This window comes from Crinia signifera, chromosome 4 (genome assembly GCF_055691185.1).
Source record: "Crinia signifera chromosome 4, ASM5569118v1, whole genome shotgun sequence".
NCBI lineage: Eukaryota > Metazoa > Chordata > Amphibia > Anura > Myobatrachidae > Crinia > Crinia signifera.
Window position 1 is genome coordinate 233,960,138 of NC_139220.1, and position 24,941 is coordinate 233,985,078.

General features: G+C 41.9%; 1 protein-coding gene across 1 annotated transcript in view; it reads right to left on the bottom strand.

The window, feature by feature from the left end:
- The window catches only part of HOMER2 (homer scaffold protein 2), a 120,760-nt gene that overhangs the window by 36,625 nt on the left and 59,194 nt on the right, over positions 1–24,941 (bottom strand). The window contains exon 3 of the mRNA XM_083183996.1: positions 10,711–10,842. Within this exon, the coding sequence (XP_083040122.1) occupies positions 10,711–10,842 (132 nt within the window). The remainder of the gene's footprint in view (positions 1–10,710; positions 10,843–24,941) is intronic.

The following is a 24,941-nucleotide window of genomic DNA, read 5'->3' on the forward strand; positions in this document are numbered from 1 at the left end:
CGAAGGTAAGGGAAGCGGCCGTATACACAACCGCACACAGAGGTTTGTGACATACACCATATGGGGGTAATTCCAATTTCTCACCACCCTATCGCCTGTATAAAGTAACAGGAGATCAGGTGGCAGTATTCTATTGACAATGGATATTGCTCTCTTTAGAGTCTGGTTTAGCCACATAAAACAGCTAAACCCGACCAAAATAAAGAATGTGACAGGAAAAGTCCCGTTTCAGCACCAAATTGCCAATGCCAGCAGCCCAGCAGATGGCGCCCATTGGAACTATGGGATATACAAGAATAGAATTCCCCCTTATCCTATGAATATAAAAATAGTGACCGGCAATGTATAAGAATCCTTACCCCAGTACAGTTTCTGAAAATATTTAGAACATGAGATATAATGTTTTAGGTTTACAGTCCCTGGAGGCTAGGGTTCTAAGTTTGATGGTTGAATTGACCAAAATTGCTTTATCTTTTTTTTCAAGCAGATGGTGTTCTTTTATCTAGCCTATCGCAGAACATTGTCACTTTGTAATCCCCTTTTCTTATCACTAAATTTCATGCTTGTTGTCATTCGAAAATTTATTTGAACAAATGTTTGATTTATTTTATGGACCATCATGAATTTAGTTTAAAATAACAATAGATTAACTGCTATATATTAACTGCTCCCTTGTTATCTCCACTAATTTACATACTGTATAGATTGTCCTTTATAAGTCCACCTTATCTTTGTCAATTGCAATATACATTTTGCTCAAATACAGAATGCATCCTTTAATATACAAATTACTAATGCACACCACCAGATTATAGCTCCATAAATGTGTGAATACCTAGTGTTCATTCTAGCACCCGCCATATTTGAAAACCCATGCAGTTCCTCTTCCCTGCCTGGGGTGTCGCTGTCTGCTGTAGTGCTTCTATCACAGTGTGGTCTGTATATCAGCACTGATATGCCAACCAGACCTGTGCTAGAAACACCACAGCAGACAGCGACACCCCAGGCAGGGAAGAGGAACTGCATGGGTTTTCAAATATGGCGGGTGCTAGAATGAACACTAAATACCTTACTATTCAATCAATGATTAGCAAAAAAAAACACCTCACATCTCAATATTTCCCCACCTTTCTCCCCCTCACATGAATCTCACCTGTGGAAACGCCAAAGTACAACAACCTAAACAATTAAACATTAGGTTAATCCCTACAGTCCTATTATCGTTGGGGTACAATTAAAGCGATTGTGTATTCAAAAGGCTTTATAGATCATTGGACACCTTTCGATCTAAAAATGTCTAAATAAACAGATTATAGATAGTACAGGAAATTATTTTGTAATATATACATTTATAACTTGCCATAATGAATATGCACTTCTAGGAAAAAGTTACATTAGTTTTGGAGATTTTATATATTTAGTTGGGTTATTAAAAAATATTTAGGACTGTTATTGCCTAGTTTTTTTGGACAGAGAATTTTGACTGCTAATCAGTGAATTGCCAAACCTTCATAGTATTTATAGAAAGAAGCTGTGTGCTGGCATCATGTTGCTTAGCAACAACATTACACACAAGTTGAAATAAATCATAAAGTATATATTTATCGGCATTATTAGTTATTTTATGTGTGTTGAGGTTTGCAAATTATGACGTTTTAGCAGTCATGTGAGAAGGATACTGATGTCACAGGACTGTAACTACTGATTCATTTAATAGGAGAGATGTGAACTGGCGATGCTGTGTGGCATAAGGGGTTATTTTGGGTCACTCTTTTTGACCAATTCCTTCTTAGAAGGACAAAACCATGTGCCCTGCAGGGGAGCAGATGTAAAATGTGCAGAGAGAATTCGATTTGGGTGAGTTGTTTTGTTTCTGTGCAGGGAAAATACTGTGCTTTATTTTTACACTGAAATAAAACTCCACCCAAATCTAATTCTCTCTGCACAAGTTACATCTGCCCCCCTGCAGTGCACAGGGTTTTGTCCATCTAAGAAGGAACTTGTCAGAAAGAGTGAACCAAAATAACCCCCCATAGGCCCTTATTCAGATCTGATCACAGTACAAACTTGTTCTCAAAATGGGCAAAACCATGTGCACTGCAGGTGGGGCAGATGTAACGTATAGAGAGCGTTAGATTTCCCCACCTGCAGTGAACATGGTTTTGCCCATTTTGAAAACAAATTTGCAATGGGATCAGATCTGAATAAGGGCCATAATGTGAACAGAGGGCTCTGAAATGTGTTTAACCCCTTCAGTAGTGGGGTTTTTTTTTGGGGGGGGGGGGGGAGCACTCCCCATTGGGCGAGTTTTTTATGGGGAGCGCTCCCTTAAAAAAAAAACACCACTTGGTCCCTGGGTCCGGGCAGTGCCGCTGCACTGTCAATCAGCGGCTGCCCGGACCTGAGCCCCCGTGCCGCGTCCCTGTCCCCGCCAGCCAGCTTGTCATAAGCCGGCGCTGGGGACTTCACACAAAACCCGGAGGGGAGGGGGGAGGAGGAGGGAGCCAGAGGTGCCGCAGAGGGGAGGGAGCCGGGTAGTGCTGTAGCTGCCTGAGATCAGTGAGTGAACTCAGCAGCGCTACCCGGCCCTAAACAGTGGCAATCCCAAGAATTTTCCGGGCTTGCCAGACTGGGCACTGTGGCACAGCCGGGAAAATTCTCGGGATTGCCACTGAAGGGGTTAACACATTTTTGGTGTTGGGAGTATCCTCCTACAGCACAGGCACACTTATTATAAGAATTGGGTTTTTAGATCAGCAATTCTCTATGCATGTGTCATATCTATGAAACATGCTCTTATGCCAATGTGTTCAAACCAGGGCATTAGCAAATAAGCTTCTGCCGTTTTGCATGCACCTTATTTTCTGTCCAATCAACTAACCAATTTGCTGGTTGGAAGGAAATTGTTGTACTATAATGGGTGCATTTGCACCCAACCACTGAAGAATGGACAAAAATTGTAGCCAAATGGATTAAATCAAACGGAGTTAACGAATTTGTCTGAATTACTGTTTTTGTCCATTTTTTCAGTGTATGGGAGTAAATGGGATACAGTCGTTGACACCACTTGATAGACACTTATAAGATCGACGCATATCTGAGGTCGACTGGAACATAAGGTCGGCATGACGGAGATCGACAGCATTTACATAGACATTATTGGCGACCTTGCACATGTCGACTTATTATTGGTCGATCACATGCTATCTTTGTACAGTCGCTCACGCTACACTGTCTATCTAATGGCTTTGATCTAAACAGTCTTGATATATCGCACGTCGACCCTACGATACATAGTTGATTGGCATTTTCTCCGATAGTACCAGATTTTTTGTTCCAACTAGTAAATTGATTGATTGGTTGGGCAGATAATCTTCTACAGATACATGGGTGGTCTGGAAAGCATAAACTGTTGGAAGATCCCGATAACTGGTTTGGCGACCTCTAGTCTAGATGACGAAAAATGACAGCCACTGTATGAGGGGTAAAATTGCAGAGAATAAAACAAGGAGACCGATAGATTTACATCATCTGTCTAATAGAAGTATGGGGAGATGATGTGCAAAAACAGGCCCGGTTATGCTGGGTACACACTACAATGATCCGTTGGCACAACCTAATAAATATATTGTACGACAGTGGCCACTTCCAGGAGTGTGCGGTCATTAAACATATCTTCTGATCTACCTGAATTGCAAGCAGATCAGTAGATGTGAGGAAGGACACGCTTTGACACTCCATTTTGGGTCAAAATGACATAGTCCAAGATATCATTTAGCTTGTACCCAGCTTTTGGCTGACAAAATAAAAAAGGTGCTTAGAAAAAAAAGATAGTGAAAGTCTGTCTCCAAATCTGCCCATATAGGTGGGTGTGGCACTCCCGCAGACTGCTTAGGAAAGCAACACGGTACTCTTTACCTAGCACGGCGCCCACGATTTTGATCGTGGTCATCGCAGGTAAAAAAATCGCGGGCATTGAATGCACTAAAAATCGGGTGCGATGCGACCGACGCGATGCCCGCGATTTCCCATAGGGAACAATGTTAAATGTCTCAATTGACCCGATTTTCCTGTTCAATGCCTCAATTGACCTGATTTTTTCATAGGAAACAATGTTAAATGGCCCACAGAGGCCAAATAGGCACCCTGAAGTGTGAAATGGCCCCCACAATTGTTAACGCCACCCCACGATCAACGTGAACCCGAAGCGTGGCGAGCGCAGCGAGCCCGCGAGGGGCAGCGGTACGCGTCCTACGACCTTTTCATACCCCCACTATCCACGTCGGCGTGGAGTTGAGAATAGAATAGTGTGGCGAGCGCAGCGAGCCACCGAGCCCGAAGCGTGGCCAGCGCAGCGAGCCCCACGAGGGGACGCGGATACCTTCACAGGTATCCGCGTGCACTCGCCACGCTTCGGGCTCGGTGGCTCGCTGCGCTCGCCACACTATTCTATTCTCAACTCCACGCCGACGTGGATAGAGGGGGTATGAAAAAGTCGTAGGACGCGTACCGCTGCGCTCGCCGCGCTTCGGGTTCATGTTGATCGTGGGGTGGCGTTAACAATTGTAGGGGCCATTTCACACTTCAGGGTGCCTATTTGGCCTCTGTGGGCCATTTAACATCGTTTCCTATGGAAAAATCGGGTCAATTGAGGCATTGAACAGGAAAATCGGGTCAATTGAGAAATTTAACATTGTTCCCTATGGGAAATCGCGGGCATCGCGTCGGTCGCACCCGATATTTTAGTGCATTCAATGCCCACGATGGCCGCGATGGGCGCCGTTCTAGGTAAAGAGTACCAGCAACACTTTTGAAATGGACTCATTCCGAGTCACAGGACAGTTCATATATTTTTACAATCTCATCAGAGCTAGATAACGTTACCTCTGCACTTTGTTATTCCCAAAGTCGTGCAAATTAGCGGTTTCCTGGTGAGCTCTCATAAACAGAAAATTAATGATTTGAAGAATTTAACTCTGTGTGGTTCAAACACTATCCTCAAAACGCCCGAACCACCCCCCCCCCCAAAAAATAAAAAATTATATATATATATATATATATATATATATATATATATATATATATATATATATATATATATATATATATATATATATATATATATATATATATAAAAAAAAAAAATGTTCAACAATATTGTGATGAGATTTATCTCCAATTATCTGACGTCAATGTGTATGTACAATTGAGAGGTGACCCCACAGATGTTTATAAGGCAGAGATATTTAAGCTGATTGATGGTGCAATGTTTCATATGCTTATCTCTGAACAGGTTGGGGATTTTCTCAAAGTGTCGCAGCCTAGGGTCCCCATTCTGTACACACTGCCAAAGATTCATAAACATTTGGAGAACCCCCCGGGCAGGCCGATTATCTCCGCCCGGGGTGGACTATTTAACAACATATCTCAATATTTGGATGCTTTCATCCAGCCGTGTGTGCAGAGTGGGGATACCTATTTGCGTGACACTACTGATCTTTTGTTGAAATTGCGGGAGGTTGGTGATGTCCCGGACGGCACTTGGTTGTGCACCCTGGACATCACCAGCCTCTACACCAATATCCCTCATGGGGGGGGTTTGGCTGCAACGAGAAAATTGTTATTGGACAATCCTTCATATGTTGGTCCGGATTTAAATTTTTTTCTGTCTCTCCTCGAGGTAGTTTTCACTAAAAACTATTTTTTCTTTAATAATAAGTACTACCTCCAGGTAAGTGGGTGTGCCATGGGGTCCCCTGTGGCCCCCGCTTACGTGAATACATATATGGTAGATGTTGAACAAGAATTCTTTTTCAACAGAGAGGTAAGAGACAGAATTATTTTTTACAAGAGGTACATCGATGACGTCCTACTCCTATGGAGAGGACGTCCCGAGGACTTTGAAAAATTAGTACACGACATTAATCTTAAGGATTGTCCAATTAAATTCACATTTCAGATGAATCTCGAACAAATTGCTTTTTTGGATGTGATGATAAAAATTCAAGATAATCAGATCTCCACTTCCTTATACTCTAAAAAGACAGATAGGAACATGATTTTAAGAGCAGATAGCTACCACCCCCCAGCCACCATAAAAAGTCTCCCTTATTCTCAGTACCTGAGAGCAAAGCGCATTACCAGTACTCCCTCTGAGGTTCAGCAGACTTTGGAAAACATGACAGCAAAATTCAAAGCCCGTGGGTACCCAGATACTATTCTTGAAGGGGCACGGAGCAAAGTCGCAGGGATTTCCAGGGAACAAGCCCTGGTTAACCCAGCTAGAACAGCAGAGAAAAAGGCAGGTGAACAGATTCACTGGGTACAGAATTTTAATACAGCCCATAAAGAGATAAAATATTGGAGCAATAAATTGTGGCCTGTAATTAAAAATGACAATGATTTAAAAAAATTGAAACATGCAAGGATCATGCCCTGTTACAAAAAAGGCAAAAGCATTAGAGATTGGCTTGTCCACAGCGATATAAGCGAACATATGTCATCTGATCGTAGAATTAGAAAAAGAGAACCTGGCTGTTATAAATGTGTTGGCTGTACAACTTTCCAGCACATGATAGCCACCAAATGCTTTTTCCATCCACATTCGGGTAAAAAATACATGATTCGACATGCTGTGACTTGTAGTACCCCTTACGTGGTATACATGGTAAAATGCCCGTGTGGCTTGTGCTACATAGGCAAGACCATCCGCCCCTTTAAGGAGCGGATGGCCATGCACCGCACCACTATTAGAGCTGCTTTAGGGGGCAAAACATCAGATCAGCCGTTGGCGAGGCATTTTTTAGAAATGAAACACAGCTTAGCTAATTTTAAACACACTATAATCGACCATGTACCCGAGGACAAAAGACGAGGAGATCGCCATAAAACGCTCCTGCGTCTAGAGTCTAAATGGATATTTTTGTTGGATACAGTAAAACCTAAAGGTTTAAATGATCAGCTTAATATGAACATATTTGTTAATTGAGACTAGTGTCATTTATTTGATTACATGTACTATATTGTTGCTGCCCAACAAAGTAATACTTGTTCACTTTATAGATCGATCCCTTTTTCTATAATCTTGTATATATTGTATGGTAAATGTATCTTTATGTGTGTATGTCTTGATTTGCTCCACTATTGTATGCGTTAAGTACTTTATCTAATAGCTAATATGTTTCTTTTTTTGTAGTCTCTCACAACATGATCTGAGCCTGCATAGGTATAAGATCAGCTGTCTGAGCTATATCCCGCGTCACCATGGTAACGGCAACGCTGTGTACCGGGGAGGAGAGGTGAGGTGACTCCCGGAACTTCCTTTGGACGCACACGCTGCGCACCGTGTTGGCGGGGAACGTGCTGGTATGTACTCATGTATTTAAAGTGAGCAATATGTTGTACTTATTTGTATGTGCTGCCTGACGAAGGGCTGAATAAATAGCCCGAAAGCTTGCAAACTAAACCTGTCTGGTTTATTTGATGTCCTGTTGAAAAACCCGTGGGTGCTCGCAGTTTGGAGTGAGTCTATATATATATATACATATACACACACACACACACACACACATATATATACACACTATATTTAGTCAATTTCATATAATTTACATTACACAAATATAAAATGAAATAAAAGGTGTTTTTGTCCCTTTATAATCATCAGTACTAGTTTCTATATTTTTTTATTCATAATTCAGTACTTATGAACATGTTTTTCTACTACAATTTGTTGTTGAGAGAGAGACAGACATTGGGAATGTGTAAAAGACAAATCATGCACCTATAGAAAGTGTCTGAATAGATGATACAAGCAGTTTCTAATGAATGTAGGAGGACATGTATGTGAGATATGCTGTGAAGTAGGCGGTTGCTATGGGAATTACTTGCAGGGTTATTTTCAAGATGCCTTTCGTCATAAACCATCTAAACTATTTTAGGTGTCAGGTATTTTTTTTTTTTAACAACTAGTATTTCCTAATAAAATAAATGTGTGTATATATATATATATATATATATATATATATATATATATATATATATATATATATATATACATACATACACACACACACACACACACATATATATACACACCCACCCACACACACACACATAACAACAACTTGGAGAGGCATTCCTTTATCGATTTAATATGGTGCACATCTCATGCTCCATTGCTGGGGCTAAATACACAGACATCCATGGCAGCACACGATCAATGAAAGAATTCACATAGGCTGTAACATGAAGTGAATGTTTTGAAGCTCTTTAAATTCGGCTTCTTCATCAGGACAGGTAAAGAAGCCGAATTAAAGAGCTTCGAAACGTTGACTTCATGTAACGGCCTATGTGAATTCTTTGGTACTTATGTATTAGCAGGGAGCCCGGCTACGCTACGGTACCCTTAGGCTACGTTGTCGCTGGCAGATCCGTACCAGACTAGTATCGAGGCGAACAGTACAGGCTCATCAATGGTGGAGCAGAAGCTGCTGTGGAATGTTGAACTTCCTAAATTGCCCTAAGCTCCATACACACGGAGCGATATATTGCTCAGTGACCAAATTACTGAGTGTCCCATTTTCATCACTGGTCGCTGAATAAAACAAGACACTCTACTGGGGAAGCCACTGGTCACCGGGAAGTTGCTGGTCGCAGGAGCATGCTCCTGCAACCACCTCACTGTTGTCCCCATGCACACAGAGATATGGTCGCCCAGACTTTAAGAAGAACAAACACTGCTGCGCCTTCCCGACGATGGCCTTGGTACCCCATTTGAGGTTCCAGGTAATTGTGGTCCCCAGGAACTTGAAGGAGACCACTCACAACACCACACAGTCAGCAATCATTAGCGGAGATGCCAGCTGACTTCTTCTAAACCCACTACAACCTCAATAGTTTTGAGCGGATAGAACTCCAGGTTGTTGCAGCTGCACCACAGGGCCTGCCGGTCCACTTCCACTTGCTCTCTGTATGCTGACTCATCCCCGCTCTTGATGAGGCCGATGACAGTGGTGTCGTTGGTAAATTTTATGATTTTTACTGATTGACCCTCTGAGATTCAATCATTGGTGTATAGGGAGAAGAGCAGGGGAGAGAGAGAGAGGACACAGCCCTGAGGGGCACATGTAAGGTGAATTCTCCCACTTTCACCCCGTTTCCCATCTGTCAGCAAGTCCACAATCCAAAAACAGATAGCTTCCATGACCCCAGGCAGAATACTTAACGGTGAAGGATGCTAGAACTGATGCTGAATGCCGAGCTGAAATCTACAAACAGGACCCTCACCAGGCAGACCCAGGTGCTGCAGGATGTACTCCAGGGCCAAGCTGACAGCATTGAACACTCCATTTTGCCCGATAGGCAAAATTGCAGGGGGTCAAGTTGGGGACCAGCCATAGTTTTAAGGTGGTTAAATCCTCTTTGGCCTGTCAAAGTTGCCTGAGCTGGGCGTTGAATCATGACTTGTTGTTATTGTAAATGCAGAATGTTTTAATCCTCACAGAAGCTGATGTAGGATGTCACTGCAACAGTCAGTAGCCAAGGTTTCGAAGACCGGGGAGGGGGCTGCCTCTGGCCGCGATTCAGGCACTCCCCTCCCCCTGTCGCCACCGCTGCCTCCTCTCCCGTCCCGGTGCCTGTGCTGTGACGAGGACTCGCGCATGCGCAGTACACACGTGTACTGTGCATGCAGCCAACTTCTATATGCTGCTTGGGCAACAGCCCATAGAAGCAATCTTGGTCCCGGCATCTGTACAATGTAAGTTACAGGCATTGGGACCAGCACGGCATCTGCCGTTTCTGCTTGGCAGCCCACACAAAGGCGTCCTGGAGGGAGGGGAACACCTCCAAATGGGACTACCTTTGTGACTGGCAGGTCGGACTTCCAATAGGAAATCACTGCCAGTCACAGTGAAGCCAGTGCAGCCCTGCAGACCATAGGTAAAAACAGCCACTGCTTGCTAATCTATTTATTGGTTGTCTTGACAACAGGCATAGCCATCCTCAGATTCTGAGTGTAGGTTGGGAGTAGGTGGGCCAAACAGTGGTCAGAAAGTTCTAGAGAAGCATAGGGAATTGACCGTGTGTGGTTATATTATTATGTGTGTGTGTTTGTGTATACTTGCACATGTAGGCATTTCATAGAAGTGTGTGGTAATATTATTTTGTGTGTGAACATGTATGTGTACAATGTATCTATACAATGTACACATTCCAGCAGAAAGTATATATTCGTACACTATTATAGTATAATATTACTATATAAAGAAATACAGAAGCTCAGGCTATACAGTGGTATATATTTCTCTCTAAAATACAAGGAATCTCTAGATTTCCTGTCTCCTTTATATACCATACTCTAAAATGGAGAATCTGTTACTTTACAGTATGTAGGGCTAAAATGATCCTATCAATTGTAATTGTAGTTCAATTGCTGTTGGTATTTTGATTGTAGATAAATCATCCTGAATCCACAGCAGATACCTGGTGTACCGGGCTGCTCCATGTGTGAAAATGTTTTTCTTGCGGTTATATTTTTATTTGCTTTTATTTTGTTTCTTTATTATCAATGCATGTCTCAGTGTGCGTACATAATGATTTATGCTAATTGGTATAGACTCTAAAGAGAAATAAAAAACAGGCCACCACAATAATGTACATGCAATCCCACTACCACTTGATAACAATTGAGCACGCCAGTGGCCTTACCTTGGACAGATGCTGCTCAGAGCCGAATCCCAGGCCAAAAACGGTGTTCGCTCTACTGTCGGCCCACTGGCCAAACTTCTGAGATGTTTTTGTAAAAGTCATATTGGGTGAGATTGTGCTATTTATTATCACCTGCAATGAAATAAAAGGTACAGGAAATAGCAATTATTCTATTCATTTAGGTTGCATCCTGTGTAACCTCACCCTTTAACACATTGCTAATTTGGCTTGAAGTACACATATTAAGCCGGTTACACAGTGGAGCGACGTGGATGCGTTCTGACATCCCCGACAGACCAGATCACTCATACACACTGGAGCACTGTTCCGTCCTTTATTAACATGCACGGTGTCGCTAATTTAAACAATAAACATAGTGTAATCGCAAGTATCCGCAGGAGCACACAAATACTGGGCAATATACCTGGCTTTAGGGTTTCATATTCAATTTAGGAAAACCACTGCAGCGGAGATGACCAAGAAATGGTCATGGACACACGTTTGTTTGCCTTATGCCGTATAAATAGACCTATATAAAATAACCAGGGGTGCTCATGATCATCTATTTACACCCATATGAATGACTATTTCCATTCCCACACTCCATGTTTGAGAATGCTCTCCATAATCAAGAGACCATCCAACTGCAAGGTCTAGCCGAAGGCCGATAAATGTACTAAATTGGGCAGGGTTGGCAGGTGTTAAACGGCGAAGGTCGATTGTTTTTGGCGATCCCAACCTTTTACACCAGGTATCTGGTGAGCTGACAGTCAGTACAGGGGTTCCCCAGGGTTGTGTTTTGAGCCCTCTGCTGTACCCACTATTTACTTAGGACTGCTCTGTGAGCTTCAAATCTGTTCAAATCATCAAATTTGCCGATGACATTAATAACGAAACTGAGTACAGGTTCGAAGTCTCCAGATTTGAGTCTTGGAGAAGAGGCAATTGTCTGGTTTTAAATGTGCACAAAGCCAAGGAAAAGATTATAGACTTTAGGAGATATCATCAAGTTACGTACTGTCCGCTAGTTCTTAACGAGCAACAAGTTGAGGTACAGATGGGGCCGAGCTCTTCTTTGCTGGCGAATCGCCAGAACGTCACCGCTGGCGATCCGCCAGCAGCCCGGCTCGCCATCTGACTGAGACGCGCGTGCGTCTCAGTTTCCGTCGGTGGGGCGACGGGAACCCTGTCCGTCTCCGCTTCAGGGAGACGGACAGGGTTAGGGGGGGTGCGGGGAGGCGGCGGTGACCCGGGGGAATCGATCGGAAGGGGACGTGCGCGCGTGTCCCCTTCTCGCTGTACAGATGCCGGCTGGCGGGGGATGGTGGCTGGCGTCGCCATCACCATCCCCTGCAAGGATGGGTCCTGTCCCATCTGTAGTTGAGTCTTTTACATTTTTAGGCATAAATATGTCAAGGGACCTTGCATGGAGTACACACACAGATATTGTTATATAAAAGGCCTACCAGCAAATGTTTTTTTTTATTTAGGAAATTACATTCATCTGGTATGTGCAAGGGAACTCTGGTAAAGTTTTATTCTTGTATTATTGAAAGCATTCTAGTGGAATGATCAAATTCCATCTCAGACTACACAAATCCTGCTACAAACACTTGCTGCATCAAATGCTGAACTTTTTCTTAATATACTACACAATTTTTTTTTCCCCTCCACCGTATATACTTCTTTGTTATGGTGGAGGATCACTAATTTACTAGATTTGGGTCCTGAGGCAGATGGAGAAGCGTTTGTTCATCCCACCGGTGCACCGCAGCTTTCCATCTTGGTGTGCCGTTCATCAAGATGGGGACACACGAGCATCTCACACGTACGTGCATTTCATTGCTGCGAATGGGGCGTGCGAGCTTCTGATACGCATTTGTGTTCCATTCTCACCGAGCGGCGCACCAAGAGGGAGCGCTCTGGCTCACCAGCGGGATGAACAACTGCAGCTCCACTTGTACCTTTAACATGCAATATTTGGTATTCCACTTAGGGGCGCCTGAGTAACACAGGGAGTTTGTAAGAGATTGTTAGTAGTTTCACCGTTACCATTAATCTCACTTTTCTTAGAAAAGCATTCATATTTTCAAGATATTAAAGTAAACCTTTTCGGTGCCGGCTGGCTCTAGCTAACAGATCTGAGTTTTGTTGCCTCAATTGTTTGTCAACATGCATACATAGAATGATACTATATTTGCTTTAGGATTTATATGAGCTACCAAAAGACATTTGTATTTTACATATTGCCATTGTCATATTTAACATATATGTTATTTTACTCTAAGTGTATTCATGTGTCAATTAAAAAAAAAAATTGAATTAAAATGTGCAGGGTTTATTTGATTCCATTTCGTATGTTGGACTATTGAATTTGAAACTGGACATTACTTGCCTAGCATAAGGTAAACCTTTATTATCATGTAATAACATGTGCCATTGGGAGACAGAGAGCACACCCCATTGGCTCCAAATTCTAGGGAGACAGGACTGACCTAGCCAAGGTAGAAAACACAAGGTAAATATAGGAGAGGAGGCCGTGCAGCACCGAGCAAAATGAGGCAGATGGAGAAAGAGCAGCAGAAAGGTGGACAGAGCAGCTGATAGAGGGGGAACAGGTGGATCCGGGAGCAGAATGAGATGGCCCATATGCTGAGTACTTTTTCTAGTATGCAAACAATGCAGTATAACCCAAGGAGTACTTTCCATAAATGGCAACATTAACAAGATCGTGACATACTGAACCACATGACCTGAAGCATTAAGCAGGGCTGTTCAATTGTCAGAAACATTATTCATAGACATACAAAAACATCTCAATGACCATGTTTTACAGGAAGACTATTTTCAATGAAGTATACAATATAAAACTGAAATAATAATAATCAGTATGCACATAAAAAACATGCACTTTTCGGCTTTAAAAAGTATCCCTTCAAAAATGGACAAATCAGTTATGGTTTATTATGTTTAATTAGTATATCCTATTTATTAAATATTCATGCATTCATCAGTAATTTAATTATTCCCATTATAAAATGTGAATGCACTGCGCTTCTGTATTTGTACAAAACAAAATGCTTCATCCGCCGCTGAATGGGATGAATTAACCTCAAACTCTGATCACCAGCATGAAAAGGTCGCGTCCATTACATTACATTACAGGCTGCGTCAGGAATGAATCATTGGGAAACAACATGATGGGGTGAAGAAAAAGGATCAGATCATTTGGCAAATGATTAAATTGCCCATAATTTAACTATCCTTTGTTTTGTAATGCAATAATGGTACAAACAGTGTAAGATAATTGTGCAAAGAAGCTTCCCACTAACTATTCCCATTACATCCTGCCAATCTCTTCAAAATGCAGGTGAAAATACTTCATGTTCTGAATTTGTTTTGTCAGAAGTTTACAGAATGCCCTACAGACATATGCAATATCACAATGTCAAATTAATATGTCCACACCCTTGAAATGATCTTATAATTTGCTCGGTATCCACCTAATCATTTCTGCTAGTTCAAACAGATCTGGCAGTCGGCTGCGCTCATTAACATTATTTAAAATGAAAACAGCTTCTTACAGAATGTTCCTTCATGCGCTCAGGCACCTTGGCGTGTGCTTAAAATGTACCTGCTGCATACATAGTGTGCTTCATTTTCACAGTATTCAGAGCTTGGCCTGATCTGTGCTATGTGGTGCTGCTGTGCAGTTACATCTGTGCACGGGGCATTTTTCACCCCAGGTAGTAAGACTGAGGGGATTTAGAGGTGCAGATGATGATTTAGTAAGGGTGAAAGGGACATAGACAATTCCACTCTGTAAAAGATTTTTTTCTTCACTCTCTCTAAGCTGGCAGATGTAAGGTCTAGTCATATACTGCTAATGGTAGGGTCTTGCAATTTATACCAGGATGGCACTTCTCTTAACACACTGGCGCAAACACAGAGTTGAACTTACACCAGTTGGCATAGAGGATCTTATACATGGACAAAAATGGCTGATTGTGCATTGCATCTACACTTACAACTGAAGAGGTGTTACTAGGCTAGAATAAGTACTAATTATATATATATATATATATATATATATATATATACATACACACACACACACACATATACATACATACATACAACGAGGAAATCTGCGCAAAGTCTGATATTCAATACAAATCCATCCGATCAAATGTTGTGCAGCTCACTCCAATGAGGTTTGTTTCCACCTCGACACATAGATGCATGTAAAAGAAGAAATAAGAAGGAGCGCACACGTGAGCAAAGTATAAAATAGTTTACAAAAAAAGCGTATAAGCTCACATGCATGTAAGAAAAGAACAAAGGGCATGTAGGGTAATCACCGCTCCACGGCACACAGCATAAGGGACCAGGGTGTCACTCCAATGGAACCAGTGCAAGGTGACAGCAGTGGCTTTCTCCAAACACCACGAGATGGACAAGCGGATACAGATCCAGTACGTCAGACGAACACACCCCAACGCGTTTCGTCATAGGACTTCGTCCGTATGGTGTGGCGAGCGCAGCGAGCCATCGATCCCGAAGCGTGGCGTGCGCAGCGCGCCCCGCAAGGGGATGCGGAATACATGTAAAGTAATACGCGTCCCCTCGCCACGCTTCGGGCTCGGTGGCTCGTCACACTATATAAAATGGACTCCACGCTGTTGTGGATAGTGGGGGTATGAAAAGGTCGGAGGACGCGTACCGCCAACGCTCGCCGCGCTTCGGGTTCACGTTTATACTGGGGGTGGCATGGGGGTGCATTTAACATTGTAAGCACCCATTAGGATGCTTAAAAACACCCATTACGGTGCTTATACAATTTAACATAGTATAGGGGGCTTAAATCGCATTGCATCACTGTGCATCGGGTGTATGGCATGCGATGAAAAATCGGGCTCTGCTATGTGATGGGCGCTGTGATAATACACAATTACCGTATTTTTTGTGGAGGTGTATCCAGAGTGCACTTTGATCTTAGATGGACAGACTTTCCAGTCATCTCCATACAAAACCAATGAAGCTAGCCTTCTTACAGACCAAAACCATATTCATAAGAACCTGTAATTGTACTAAAGCTATCAGTGGACTGTATTCGTATTCACAAAGTGCATGTTTTCCTGGAGGAAAATAACTAAGTGCTTCCAGTCCTAACTCAACTCCATAAAACAAGAATGCATTTATTGTCATTGTCCTAGCTCCATACATATTATATACATCGCGGCAGATGTATTAAGACTGGTAAAGTGATAAAGGGGTGATAAAGTGGAAGGTGATAATGCCCCAGCCAATCAACTCCTAACTGTCATTTGTTCAAATGGGTGACTGGTGCGTTATCACCATTATCAGGCTTAATAAATCTGTCCCAATATGTGAAATGTAATTGCAATGAAACACCCTAACCTGAAACAAGACCAATTCCCTGAGGCATTTGGTAGAGGCAAATTCTTTGTTTAGCCTGAATAGCGCAGGCAAAGCAAAATCCTCAAAAAGCAGCCACTTTTCCCACGAAAACAGGACAACAGCAGTCGGAAATACACAGGTTTCACTGAATCTGTGCTTTTGGGACAAAATGTGTATTTTAATTAGGCAATCCAAATAGATTTCCAATTAAAAACATTGGGTGAATCAGGAATTTTATCAATGTTTTATTGGGGTCTTGCAATTTATACCAGAATGGCACTTTTCTAAACACACTGGTGCAAACACAGAGTTGAACTTACCCCAGTTGGCATAGGATCTTATACATGCACAAAAATGGCTGCTTGTGCATTGCATCTACACTTACAACTGAAGAGGTGCTACTAGGCTAGAATAAAGTACTCTATATACTGTAAATAAATAAGCAAAAAAAAAAAGAAGTGACAAATATACAGTAGTGGGTGTAGGCATAAGCCCGCAGAAGTATCTTTGAATACATTGATTTAGCACAGAATTTTAGACCTCTGTAATGGTAAAAAAAAGAACATTAAATCAATGGTTGATGTAGAATATGTTCTGTGGTCTGGAAATATGAGGAATGTAGGGTAATATTCTCCCAGGCTTGTCATGCACAGGATTGTATGCAGTATGCAGTACTAACTGATGGAAGACTTGTCATCACACAGCCATTCAACTCCATTTATGACTCAGTCTTAATTATACTACCATTCATTTATTGTGCAGATCGGAAACTAAAATATTTGAGTAACAATGGCATTTTTTCTTTAGTTGAGTCATTGTTACAGTATTATCTTCATTTTTTACATCTTGAAAAACAGAGCATTTAAGGGCAGATAAGAACCACTTGGTCCATCTAGTCTGACCCTTTTTTAGATCTTGATTAACTCCACCCTATTAGATCCTTAGTGTAGTTCAGAGAGGTGTTGGCACACATGGGATCCCAAACTTTGCTTTCTTGGTTGTAATGAAGTTCCCATTTGCTTTAGAATCTAGCAAGGCCTTCAGTGGTTAAGAGGGTTTTATCCTACATGAAGTATTTAAAAGTAGGGGGCAGCCATTTTGTAGGCTGAATCAATGATGGTGTGAACGCCATCTATTAATTTACTGGGAATGCTATAACTGTCACACTTCAGTGTGTAACGAAGTGCCAGCACAGTCCATATGCACAGGTTCCCTCGGCTTGCAGGTGTCTGGCTGACACATTCTGGCGGGCGTGGTTTGGAGGTGAACATCTGTCTTCCAACCAAGTCCTATCCGTCGGCTCCTGGAGATAGGCGCCGCCATATTGGTCTGGTCACATGACCAGTGCTGTGCATATATAAACTAGTGGCAGTCTCACCTGACCTGTGGAGTCAATCGCTGGCCTTCCAAGTGTTTATATAGGATGCATAGGAATTCACCTTGGCTGGAACAACTTCCTCCATACCCAGGGATTTTGCTTTGCATCGCCATTGTTCTAGCCGTGCTGCTACTGGATTCAGTGTTCAGGTGTCACCGGAGTACCTGGCTCCAGGACCGTCTATGTCTAAAGTTCCTGGATTCAAGCCTCAGTTATTGCCGGAGTCCCCATTTCTACTTATTTCTGCAGTTCCCTGATTTAAGCCTCAGTTTATTACCTGAATTCAAGTCACCATTAATCACCAGAGTACCCAGTCCAAATTTAGTTTTACCAGAGTTTCCAGACCTAGTGTTCATTGTTTCACCTACTCTCCCATACCATTAATTTGCGGAGTAGATTTTGGGTCTGCAACCTGCTCGCGAGACACTGCAAAATCTAGACCTCCTTGCTCCTGCTAGGGATCTTTGATCAATTTAGTTGAAGCAGGTTACCTTTCCTACCCATAACCACCCAAGCTGCTTCTAGTTCTAGACCAAAGTCAGATCCACAAACTTTGACCAGCATGACAATAACATACTTGCAGACTTCTGGCCTGTCCCCTCTGGAAGTGTGCACCCAGGTCGGTGATAGGGGTTGAAATGGAATGGCAGAAGTGGGCGGTGTGATTCAATGCAAAGTGCCTGGACCTGTGGGCATGATTTGGCAGACTCTGGGAGACTTGACTACTCTTCTGGGCATCCAGGAAAGCCACTCAAGATTTTGAGTGGCTCTCAAACATTTCGAGAATGTAGACAATAAAGCCAGTATCGATTAGGCAGGTGAGTGCTACCAAATTCTCCACTTTTTCATTTGCAATATCCTCTGTACCATATAAAAGTAATGAGTAAATAAATTACCTGTTTTTCACTAGGAAGTACATTGGAGTTTGAGAAAGCAATAATAAATCAGAAAGAGTGAAAACCTTTCAGTATTGTAGAAAATAAGAGTAATAAATTAGGACTTGCTCCATAGCCTAAACCCCTACATTTTGGACCTTTTCTCCAGGAGATCGAGGAAGACAGAACAAAAGATCAAGTGCAACGTGTGTCTTAATACCCTACTAATCTGGAACAGTGTCATACTCTGCCGACAGTCAGGGACCACTGATGAAATACAGTCAGGGACCACTGAGATTATAGATATATACATTATATAGCTATATATTTATATATAATATGACAACAAAAGGATGAGGTGTGGGGTGAGAGGAGTAGTAGGGTCTATATGGGGTAGCACATGAGGCTGTTGGGAGGCACACAATGTAAATGGTCATATACTGGGCTACAATGGTTTAGGAAAATATATTGAGTTGCACTGCATGTAAGGCTAACTATGGCATCACTGTTTTGTAAGCATCACTTTTTTGTACAAATATTTAAGACATTTTTTATTGCAGCTATCTAGCAGATTATCCCAGTAGATACTGTACATTTATTTTTAACACACTGTAATAATATTTTTCCAACTTTACTTAACAATGGGGTAGATTTAATGAGTGATATTCTTGTTACATATTTTAAATGCTGATCCAGCCAGCTCCTGTCATGTTTGAAAAGTGACTGTTTAGAGCATAATTGATCTGCAGCTGGAATTGAATGGTTTGATTCTATCTGATCATTGTATTCCCTCCAGCAATAGATCTTGCCTGAAGGTAACCAAAACCCTTATAGTGCGGAGAAATGGACAAAGAGAAACAATGCCACAGCACCAATCAGCCTTGAGGTAGCATTTATCTAGATGGTAGAGGTAGCATTTATCGAGCTGATTGGTTGCTATATCTCCCCCTATAACTAACTCAGTGTGGGCTGATTGACTGGAGCATCATATTTGTAATGAGGGTTAGCAAGACTATCACTTGTGGCTAAATCTGCCCATATGTATAATATACAACCACTTAAAGAGCAGTCTGTACGAGTACAGCACTCTTTCTCAAACACTACTATGGCTGAAATGTACAAGCCATACATAGTAAAAAATAAAACAGAGAATTTCAAACCGACCAAATCTGCTGTACAGAAGTGATGAGGTCAAATGTTAAATACTAGGGTAATTGAATCTGCTGTTTAAAATGCCTTTCTGTGCACAATTCTATATTGGAACTTATTGCGCCTCAAGTCACTACAACAGAAAAATAAATTTGTAAGCTGTAGGAAATAAAATAAAAACAGGAAAAAAAAAAAGCTTACTAAAACTGTGTGGGCAGAAACAAGCCATGAGAAATATGTTGGCTAATGAACACAGGCACAGCGAGGGGCATCCACAACAACACATTTGACAACAGTAGGAGGAAGAAGTGGGCTTGTCCCCTCACCAGGATCAGCTGAATAATAATAACAAGCTAATTATCCATAATAAAACAAGATATCGATTCACAATCTTGGATGGTGCTAAAGGATGCACATCTCGTGTCTTCACTGCTTTCTTTGGCATACACAAAGCAATCACACTTGATCAGATGGCTTTTTGAAGTTTATTTTTGCATGTTATGTAATGAGGACAGGATTAAAAACAATTGCAGACATTTACTAATGTGCCCTCGTTTTACATTAAATCATTATGTATAACCATCAGACCAAATAGATATTAGAAGCAATTGGTCTCAGTGCTCAAATCAGCAGCTATAAAATGGTTCTAATCGTCTCTTTGCTAGACATTAGAACGCTAATGCTCTGCAGCACATTACTGGGAGTAATCACGCCAAAACCGTATTAAAGATTTCAACTGTCAAAAGTTATACTTTCATAGTTTTAGTACATCGTTTTTTAGTGTTGCTGTGAGGTGTGCAAGTATTTGTGGGATATGGCAACAATACGACAACCAGGTTATTATAAAGACTTGCAAGGGTCTAAGTGTAAATATTACTGATATGTGCTCTAAAATACAGGTCACATGACACACATTTACATTCATCAATTACATAAAAGATCTCCAACAGTAGAGCGTCATTGATCAGCAGCCTGGGATTGAATGGCTTGATTCGATGTGATCATTGCATTCCCTCCAGCAATAGATGTTGCCTGAAGGTAACCAAAACACCTATAGTGCGGAGAAGCGGACAACGACAAAAAAATGCCCACAGCACCAATCAGCTTTGAGATAGCATATATCTAGGAGATTCTATAAAATAATAGAAGCTGATTGGTTGCGATATCTCCCCCTATAACTCAGTTTGGGGGACGACTGCATGCAATGGTATAAACGCCAAGCTAAAGATAACTCTTAGGGGCTGACTTTTCCCCAGAACAAACCATGGTGCAATGCAATACATTTTTTATTTTTGCATGCAGGGCAAATACCCATTTCTCCCAATCATCCCACTAGGAACAGAGGTGTGCTGTGAGGCTATGCCCCTTGTCACATGGCCATGTGTACACTTACAGTATGCGCAAGGTGGCCCCTCTTGCTACCACAAGATGTTGGGATCTATGAATACATGTAGATAACAAATGCTTAACAGATTTATTTTTTATGTCGCAATTTAGAAGGGGCAATATTAAAAGTCAATATGCATTAAGTAGACCACTGAATATCGACACCTGAAATAGGTCATGGGTAAGGTCAACATTAGGTCGACAATGGCAAACACAACCAGGGCCGACAACAGAAATCTTGGGGCCCTGCACAATGATCTGGGGCCCCCTACCAAATCCACACTACCCTCTTTTGCATGAGCCTCATTTAACCTTTCGCTGCTCCAGATCCTGCTTTCAGGTGTGGACGTTTCTCGTTCTCAGTCTTCTGGCCTGGTTTCTGGCTGCTGCTTCCTGCTGGCTTCCGGCTGCTGCTGGGCTGTCACTATCACAAAAGAACACCGAGCACTATGAGCAGGCAAGGCAGGTCGTTCGCAGAGTGTGGAACAGATGACCCATGCATGTGCATTAAAAGTACAGGAGCCAGAGAATGAGGCCACAGCGCCAACAGCGGGTATGGCTGTGTACCTGTGGCCTTAGGCCGTGCGCGCACACACAGAGTAGACAGCTCAGAGCGCCAGAGCACACACACACACAGTAGACGGCAGTGGCACACAGTGAATCAATCCGACTCAGCCACACACAGATGGTGCACAGTAGACGGCCGGGTCGCAAGGGTCACTGACAGGCCAGCTAGTACAGGTGTCAGCCATGCTGGGGCAAGGAAGTTCTGGGGCTTGTCACACTTGTCCCCTTTGACCTCCTCCTGTCTCCGGTCCTGAGGACGACAGCCAAAAGGTTGACACATTTTTCATATTTTTTTGAGCCAACATGTACTGACAGGTGTTATTTTATGCCCTACCATCCAGGTACACGGTACACTTAGATGGTATCCATGTCGACATTCTGGACGATATAAAACGGGAAAACCTCATGTCAACCTTTTGAATGTTGATCTTGCCATTGTCGACCTTCCAACCATTTCGGCCTATTTTAGGTGTCGACCTTTTAGTGATTGAAAATTACTGCAGGGCATGCTAAAGAATTGAAGTTTAATAGCTGAAGAGGCTGCAGGTTGGTCAGACCTGCTCTGAGGAATGCTGCAGTGTTGATTTTTTAAAAATGGCTTATTTTTATTGTCTTTTTTTAAATACAGTAATAGCATATTAAAAACAACTACAATGAAAAGAAATAGAAAAATTGCAACAACAATAAAAATAAAAAAAAACCTGCACAATATATAGAAGTTATTATTGCCAAATGAAGTATCAAATATTGAGAGCCCAAAAAAAGAGGAGGGAGTAAAGGAAGGAAAACACAAAATAGAGGAGGAAGACACACAGAGGAAATATACTCTTACACTACATAAAGATTTGAGGACATTTAAGGAAAATGATCATAGTAAATAAACTCTTCTCGGAACAGGTCAACTAACCACTCACAGAATACAGTATGGGGGAAATTTACTAAGATGGGATTTCTATTTCACATGCGATGTTGCTATGGGCAACCAATCAGAATCCACTTTTTTTTTTTAGAACCTTCTAGAAGATAATAGATAGTATCCGATTGGCTGCCCATAGCAACATCGCATGTGAAATAAAACTCCCATCTTAGTAAATTTCCCCCTATGTGCTCAATTGGTAACTCCATCCAAGTTAAGAAAAATATGGCAAAGAAAAATCTGAATCCATTGGTAACTCCACAAAAGTTATTTAACCCTTTGAGTGCCAACATCTCTGTGAGAGATGTTCAAAATATCCACTAAAAATACCGTCGCGCACATTTGTTAGATAAAATCAATTTAAAAATATTGCGTTAAAAAATATATATATATATATATATATATATATATATATATATATATATATATATATATATATATATATATTATATTTCCCATAAAAGGTAAACATTACAGGTCATTATGATGAATAAAAAGGTTTGCTTGGGCAATTTTCACATCTATTTTGACAAATTCACTTGCCACTTAAAGGGTTGAGGACAGTTTTTATTTGAAATCTACAAAGAATTGTGAGAACATGCACTCTGAATGGGATGCGTTCTAAAAAAAATTGAAAACTACAAAGAGTATATTAGCGCAGGACTGTTATTCATTTGGGCAGTACAGCTAAGAAAGGGTTTCTTAACACAATCCTTCTGTCTTTGGATAAATACAGGAAAAATACAGTAATTAGGGACCCATTCAAGTAGACCGATGGGGAGATGTATCATCAGGTTACTTATCTCTATGCTAAGAGACCTGCTGTTTTACCGCAAAGGACAGCTCTTAACGCAAGAGCTGTCCTTTGCCATAATTATCACATATGTTACAGCATATGCGATAATTATGAATGCGGTAGCCAGCGATAAGGGGTGGTAAGGGGGCACGGATGTTAGAGCATCCCCCCTATGTGAGGAAACCACCCTTAGCTGAAAAGATGGTTACCCTCGTGGGATTCAAATCACTCATGCAGACAAGACTATATCAAAAATAAGTCTTTATTATGACAGACCAATAGAAAAAGATGCTCACATGGTACAGGATAATTGGTAGCAGCAGCCTCTTCCAGTTAGCACCCTAAAACAGCAATCTTAGTAATCTGCAGCCTTACCACTACCGTTCGCTAGACAGTCCTGTGCCCCCTACCGTGGGGTACTGGCTCACACAGACCTTGCCCTGGTAGGTTCCCTCTGATGTCTGGTATACAGGACCCACCAGGACAGAATCTGCTCCATTGAAAAACTTTTCTCCTGATATTCCTGGCTGTCAAATCCCTCCTGGTGCTACAAAGTCTACTCAAGGGGTAGGGTCAGATATCCCAATGCTATGTCAATCAGTATAATGCAGTAGAGACCCATTGTACATATCCTGGGAAGTCTGACCTATTATCTCCCAGGTTACCTACTGACCTAGATACATCCCTTTGTCTGGCAGCTATTTTAACAGTCACTCAGGCATTGCTCTGCTACATTACCAGCAACACCTATCACACCTTACACAATAAACTAGCATATGTGATACACATGATAATTAACTGGCCCAGCTACCTGGCTCTCCCGCCTTTCTGTCATACACTACGGCAATGACCTGTATCTCTCCAATACATACATTATTGCAAAATATACCTGATAACAGTAAATAGCAATACGCATAACACACAGGTGCTCATGTCTATAAACCTAGACTGGTCCAAGGATTAAAAAGTACATCACACTGGGGCAGATATATTAAGCCTTAACAAGAGATAAATGCAAGGGTGATAAGGAGAGATAAATGTCCAGCCAATCAGCTCCTTACTGACTTTTTTCAAACACAGCCTGTAACATGGCAGTTAGCAGGTGATTGGCTAGACGTTTATCTCTCTTTATCACCCTTGCATTTATCTCATGTTAAGGCTTAATACATCTGCCCCACTGTGAGAAACGAGAGGTGAATATAAAGGCTCTCAGTCCTGATCCATCTCGTTTTGTCAGTTTGTTTTCAGTCTAGTGCTGACATGACACAGGATGACTCCTGGCAACTAGGCAAGGGCACTGCGAATCAGAAAAACTGCAACATCTTATTGCCTGCAAACTAAACATGTGCAAGGACATCTGACAGCGGCAGTAATCATATGTAGCAAGAAGCGTAACTAGATAAAAGATAAATGTATTAGTTCTCCATTGTATCCTAGAAAATGAAAGAATCTGATTGGTTGCTATGGACAAGATCCCCTCTTTTCATTTTAAGGTGCTTCAGTAAATGTATTTCTTTTTTTTTTTACACTTTAGACCCCCATACATTAGGGCGACTTCTTCCCTTAGAAAAGTGGCCCACAATCCCCCCTTGGAAGGCCCAAGGGGGGATTGTGGGTATCCCTCCTTGTCGGTATAATGGTGTAATGGATGGTGTAATGGTTAGCATTACTGCCTCACAGCACTGAGGTCATGGGTTCAATTCCCACCATGGCCCTATCTGTGCAGAGTTTGTATATTCTCCC